Raw genomic sequence first — 7,500 nt, forward strand, 5'->3', positions numbered from 1 at the left:
ATCACAGACACGACAAGAGCAACATATGGCAAAGACAAGTCCGAATGACAATACAATGATCCAGCAACTGACACAAGACAAAGGAGGTACAAATAGGAGCCGGCTGATTGGCAACAGGTGTGGCCAGATGCCAATCAGCCACAGCTGAAGGGGAACACAGCACTCAGGGAACAAGACAGGAAGCTGACAAAATAAGAGCACTAGACAGGAACTAAGGACAGGAAATACTAAACACACTGAGGAGGAACACAGCACTCAGGGAACAGGACAGGAATCTGACAAAATAAGAGCACTAGACAGGAAATACTAAACACACTGAGGAGTAACACAGCACTCAGGGAACAAGACAGGAAGCTGACAAAATAAGAGCACTAGACAGGAAATACTAAACACACTGAGGAGTAACACAGCACTCAGGGAACAGGACAGGAAGCTGACAAAATAAGAGCACTAGACAGGAAATACTAAACACACTGAGGAGTAACACAACACTCAGGGAACAAGACAGGAATCTGACAAAATAAGAGCACTAGACAGGAAATACTAAACACACTGAGGAGTAACACAGCACTCAGGGAACAAGACAGGAATCTGACAAAATAAGAGCACTAGACAGGAAATACTAAACACACTGAGGAGTAACACAGCACTCAGGGAACAGGACAGGAAGATCACAAATTAAGAACACTTAACAGGAACTAAAAGACAGGAAATACTAAACACAGGAAACAGACAAATGCAGAGGAAAAAACTAAAACATAAACAAACTGTCAGGGGCATGCCTGACATAATGTCAAGTATTTATTGACATTTGACCAAATTTCAATGGTTAAATCAACGTCAGAACCCGACACTGATGACACGTCATCAAAAAGCATGTTGTTTCAACGCTGTGATTACTGTAATGCAAAAAATAATGTGGATACAACTACAGGAAATGTTTATGTCACTCCCTCGCCTGTGGTATGCCTGGGAAAATCTGTTTTTTCCAACTACAAATATTGTTTTTAATTGTAAAATAAATCGTGACTTACATTTCAGGTGCACTGTATGTTTGAAGTGTATAATACTACAGATGCAGTACAAATGCACTTTAGTACTACTTGCAATACATTTTTATTTAATTTATTTTATTTTTTACTATTTAAATTTCTTCCTAAGTGTGTTAAAATGTCGACAATGCACAATCAATTCTGTTGTCAGAGAGCCACTCCGAGAGTTGTTTTCAAAGCTTTAACCTGCTGTGTTTACCTCGTATAAACCGTTGGTAAACTTTGGTCGAACAATGACTTACTTTTTATGGCTCTTTCATGATTCGTGTGGTTAATTGTGCCACTGAAAAGGCCAACAGTGCTTTACAGCGTGTGCGGCATTCACGAAGCTGTCAGGGCCAAATTTTTCCCACACGTTTGCACATTTGAAAGAAAAGGTGAAAGCCTGCGTTTTCTCACAATTTTTCTGTCTTCATTCAGATTGAGAACATTGACGTGTGCCTCAGTTTCCTGGCAGCCAAAGGAGTCAACATCCAGGGACTCTCTGCAGAGGGTAAGCTGGACTTTGTAATTAAACAGTTATTGTTATCTCATAATGTGGAGTAATTTAACAGTTAAAAGGTGAAATGGTGTTCACCTAACCAAGGGCAAGCAATACGTGAGGTAAAAACTCAGCAGGCACACGACATTGATATAATGTTGATTATACGTGCATGTACTTTGAAACAACGCTGCAAAATGTTTGTATTTGTAAACTGAGACAACGTCTGTGTCTAACATTGGATCCACGTTGTAAAATATTGTTTGAAAAATGACAAAAATTTCAATTGTCAAATCGATGTCAGAACCCGACATTGATTAAACGTCATCAAAAAGTATGTTGTTGCAACCTTGTATTTGTGTTGTAAAATATTGGTTGAAAAATGACCAAATTCCAATGGTCCAATCAATGTCAGAACCCAACATTGATGAAACATCGTCAAAAAGCATGTTGTTTCAACGTTGGATTTGTGTTGTCAAATATTGGTTGAAAAATGACCTAATTTCAATGGTCCAATCAACGTCAGAACCCAACATTGATTAAGCGTCGTCAAAAAGTCTGTTCTTTCAACGTTGTGTTTGTGTTGTCAAATATTGGTTGAAAAATGAGCAAATTTCAATGGTCAAATCAACGTCAGAACCCAACATTGATTAAACGTCGTCAAAAAGCATGTTTCAATGCTGTATTTGTGTTGTCAAATATTGGTTGAAAAATGACCAAAATTCAATGGTCAAATAAATCAACGTCATAACACACCATCGATTAGATGTCATCAAAAAGCATGTTGTTTCAACGTTTTATTTGTGTAGTAAAATTATGGCTGGGAAATAACCAAATTTCAATGGTCAAATCAACGTCCGAACCCAACATTGATTAAACGTCGTCAAAAAGCATGTTGTTTCAACGTTGTATTTGTGTTGCAAAATATTGTTTGAAAAATGACCAAATTTCAATGGTCAAAATGTCAGAACCTAACATTGATTAAATGTCTTCAAAAAGCATGTTTCAACGTTGTATTTGTGTTGTTAAATATTGGTTGAAAAATGACCAAAATTCAATGGTCAAATCAACATCAGAACCCAAAATTGATTAAACGTTGTCAGAATGCATTGTGTTTCAACGTTGTATTTGTGTTGTCAAATATTGGTTGAAAAATGACCTAATTCCAATGGTCCAATCAACGTCAGAACCAAACATTGATTAAACGTGGTCAAAATGCATGTTGTTTCAATCTTGTATTTGTGTTATAAAATATTGGTTGAAAATTTACCAAAATTCAATGGTCAAGTAAATCATCGTCATAACACAACATTGATTAAATGTCATCAAAAAGCATGTTGTTTCAACGTTTTATTTGTGTTGTCAGATATCCGTTGAAAAATGACCAAATTTCAATGGTTAAATCAACATCAGAACCCAACATTGATTAAACGTCGTCAAAAAGCATGTTATTTCAACGTTGTATTTGTGTTGTCAGATATCCGTTGAAAAATGACCAAATTTCAATGGTTAAATCAACGTCAGAACCCAACATTGATTAAATGTTGTCAAAAAGCATGTTGTTTCAATGTTTTTTTTGTGTTCTAAAACATTGGTTGAAAAATGACCAAATTTCAATGGTCAAATCAACGTCAGAAGCCAACATTGATTAAACTTCATCAAAATGCATGTTTGAACTGTATAATGTTGTATTTGGGTTGTAAAAATTGGCTGGGAAATAAACCAAAATGCTCTAATCAACGTCAGAACCCAACATTGATTAAACGTCGTCAAAAAGCATGTTTCAATGCTAGGTTTGAATTGTTCAACGCCAGAACCAAATTCAACTACTTCTCAAAGTTTTTTCAATGTCCTGTGCGATGTCGTAAAGCGGCGACAGTAAAAGCGCCAAGTAACCATGGACGACTGCACCTTTTTTCCCCCGATCGCCTGACAGCATTTTTAATGGTTCCTGTCTGTCCCTCAGAGATTCGGAATGGCAACCTGAAAGCCATCCTCGGCCTCTTCTTCAGCCTGTCCCGCTTCAAGCAGCAGCAGCAGAGGCAGAACCCCCAGCAGGGCCCGGCACCTCCATCCCAGTCTCGGAGTGCCCCCCCTCCCCTGAGCCAGCAGAGCAGCGCTCCAGCTCCCCTCAGCCATTCTCCGCATGGGACTCCAGCACACACAGCCCAGAAAGCAGCACAGGCCGAGATGCAGTCCAGGTGAGGCTTGCAAGACTTAAAACTCTCACAATAGTCTTGTTCTAATACCAAAATATATCTCAATACCGTTCCATAGTTTTTAAAATAAAGGGCGCCACAATTTTTTGTAATTATTGGCTCTATTTGAACAGAAACTCTTATGTTATGATACAGTAAACATAGGTTTCTTATTGCAACAATTTTGCCATTAAATAAGATAGTGAACATACTAGACAACTTTTAGTAGTAAACAAACAAACAAAGGCTCCTAATTAGTCTGCTGACCTAAGCAGTAAAATATTGTCATTTCCCACTCTATTATTTTGTCAAAATTATGGCAGAAATGGATGGATTATTATTCTACTTTTTTCATTTACTGCTAATATCAAGTTAACGTATTTTCCAAACTATAGAGATATAGGCCGCACCCACTAAATTTTAGAATATTTTTTTCCATATACTATCTGTTTGAAATTATTTAAACAATAAATATAAATAGTATGTATATATTGTTTCCAAACGATGCCTGTAACAGGGCAGTAAAACAGCTGATCAAACAAAACAGAAGTCATCGCCATGGACCCAGTTAAAATTAAAGTTAATATAATATATTATACATATATATATATATATATATATATATATATAATATATAATATTTTGTAAAATGTTTATGTAGATTCCCTAATTGTTTCTAAACAATGCCTGTAGCAGGGCAGTAAAACAACTGATCAAACAAAACAGAAGTCATCGCCATGGACCCAGTTAAAATTAAAGTTATAATAATAAAATATATAATACATTATATTATAAATAATATATATATATATATATAATATTTTATAAAATGTTTATTTAGATTCCCTAATTGTTTCTAAACAATGCCTGTAACAGGGCAGTAAAACAGCTGAGCAAACAAAACAGAAGTCATCGCCATGGACCCACGAGCTTCAGAAGCTTGCTCCCCAATAAGCTAAACAGACTCAGTAAAGTTAAAAGTGTATATAATATATATATATATATATCCATCCATCCATTTTCTACCGCTTACTACAGCGTACACCCTGGACAAGTCGCCACCTCATCGCAGGGCCTATATATATATATATATATATATATATATATATATATATATATATATATATATATGTAAATGTTTATTTAGATTCCCTAATTGTTTCCAAACGATGCCTGTAGTAGGGCAGTAAAACAGCTGAGCAAACAAAACAGAAGTCATCGCCATGGACCCACCAGCTGCAGAAGCTTGGTCTCCAATCAGCTAAACAGACTCAATAAAGTTAAAAGTTAAAGCTAATATGATATAATATTGTATTATATTATTAATATATATATATATATATATATATATATATATATATATATATATATATATATATATATATATATATATATATATATATATATATATATATACATATATATATATATATATATATATATATATATATATATATACCCGCAACCCCAAAGGGAATAAGCGGTAGAAAATGGATGGATGGAGATATATAGATATATATAATAGTTTTTAAATGTTTATTTAGATTCCCAAATTGTTTCCATACTATGCCTGTAACAGGGCAGTAAAACAACTGAACAAACAAAACAGAAGTCATCGCCATGGACCCACCAGCTGCAGAAGCTTGCTCTCCAATCAACTAAACGGACTCAATAAATTTAAAAGTTAAAGCTAATATAATATAATAAATATAATATTATATTATTAATATGTATATGCCCGCGACTCCAAAGGGAATAGCGGTAGAAAATGGATATATATATATATATATATATATATATATATATATATATATTTTTTTTTTTTTTTTTTTTTTTTTTTTTAAAGGTTTATTTAGATTCCCTAATTGTTTCCAAACAATGCCTGTAACAGGGCAGTAAAACAGCTGAGCAAACAAAACAGAAGTCATCGCCGTGGAGCCACCAGCTGCAGAAGCTAGCTCTCCAATCAGCTAAACAGACTCAATAATGTTAAAAGTTAAAGTTAAAATACCACTGATAGTCACACACACACTAAGTGTGCCGAAATTACCCTCTGTATTCCACCAATCCCCTTGTCCTACCCCCCGGGAGGTGAGGGGAGCAGTGAGCAGCAGCGGTGGCCGCGCTCAGGAACCAATTCCACGGTGTCGTTTTGGTGAATTTACTGAGGAATTAGTGAAACTGAGACTATACAACAAAAATGTCGTCGTAAGTTAATAATACTTACAAATACACTTGTAAGCGTGCTAGCATATTAGCTCATGCTAATGACGCTAGCGTGATTACTTTACAGTACCTACGTGATTTAGTAAGTATGAATCGTTTTAGTTATATACTTACAAACGGTTGCTTGGAGTGATGAATGAAGAATCCGTACAAATAGAAATGCTATGGACGGCTAGAAAATGAAATGGCGCTTCTACTTCCGGTTCAAAGCTACAAACAGACGGAAATACTCTCGAAGCCCCTATAGTTTGGAATTTACGGTACTTTTTGTTTCAACACGTTCCGTGTACACTTTTTTTTTTTAATGTAATCACTTTTTCTTCCGTTCTTTGGGTAACATAAGTTTTGGGTGATTCTACAAATTTTGGTATGGATTCAATATCAAGTATTTACAGAGTCAAAAATTGGTCATAATTAACGTTCTCCTGAGTCACAGGACATATTTTCTGAGTTGATAAACAATGCAATACTTACAAATACACTTGTAAGTGTGCTAGCATATTAGCTCATGCTAATGACGCTAGCCTGATTACTTTACAGTACCTACGTGATTTAGTAAGTATGAATCGTTTTATTTATATACTTACAAACGGTTGCTTAGAGTGATGAATGAAGAATCCATACAAATAGAAATGCTATGGATGGCTAGAAAATGAAATGGCGCTTCTACTTCCGGTTCAAAGCTATAAACAGACGGAAATACTCTCGAAGCCCTTATAGTTTGGAATTTACGGTACTTTTTGTTTGAACACGTTCCGTGTACACTTTTTTTTTAAATGTAATCACTTTTTCTTCCGTTCTTTGGGTAACATAAGTTTTGGGTGATTCTACAAATTTTGGTATGGATCCAATATCAAGTATTTACAGAGTCAAAAATTGGTCATAATTAACGTTCTCCTGAGTCACAGGACATATTTTCTGAGTTGATAAACAATGCAATACTTACAAATACACTTGTAAGCGTGCTAGCATATTAGCTCATGCTAATGACGCTAGCCTGATTACTTTACAGTACCTACGTGATTTAGTAAGTATGAATCGTTTTAGTTTTATACTTACAAACGGTTGCTTAGAGTGATAAATGAAGAATCCGTACAAATAGAAATGCTATGGACGGCTAGAAGATGAAATGGCGCTTCTACTTCCGGTTCAAAACTATAAAAAGACGGAAATACTCTCGAAGCCCCTATAGTTTGGAATTTACGGTACTTTTTGTTTCAACACGTTCCGTGTACACTTCTGTTAAAATGTAATAATCACTTTTTCTTCCGTTCTTTGGGTTATTTACTTAAGTTTTGGGTGATACTACAAATTTGGGTATGGATTTAATACCAAGTATTTACAGAGTCCTACTTTGATTATAATTAAAGGTCTCCTGTGTCACGGGACGTAATTTCTGACTTTATAAACAAAACAAACAATAGATTTTGCGATAATAAAAATATATTGATGTAATCATTGTCGTATCAACTATGTGTTGCTCTTTTGCCTGGTATCGTTACAGTCGATGTTTGTATAGACCCGCCCGTTTGTTTACCTTCAG

The 7,500-nt window shown here is 35.1% G+C and overlaps 1 protein-coding gene across 2 annotated transcripts in view; it reads left to right on the forward strand.

The window, feature by feature from the left end:
- The window catches only part of nav2a (neuron navigator 2a), a 460,666-nt gene that overhangs the window by 97,079 nt on the left and 356,087 nt on the right, over positions 1-7,500 (forward strand). For both annotated transcript variants that reach the window (XM_061887617.1, XM_061887615.1), the window contains exons 4-5: positions 1,473-1,545; positions 3,500-3,734. In XM_061887617.1, the coding sequence (XP_061743601.1) occupies positions 1,473-1,545; positions 3,500-3,734 (308 nt within the window). The remainder of the gene's footprint in view (positions 1-1,472; positions 1,546-3,499; positions 3,735-7,500) is intronic.

Source organism: Nerophis ophidion, linkage group LG25 (assembly GCF_033978795.1).
Source record: "Nerophis ophidion isolate RoL-2023_Sa linkage group LG25, RoL_Noph_v1.0, whole genome shotgun sequence".
NCBI lineage: Eukaryota > Metazoa > Chordata > Actinopteri > Syngnathiformes > Syngnathidae > Nerophis > Nerophis ophidion.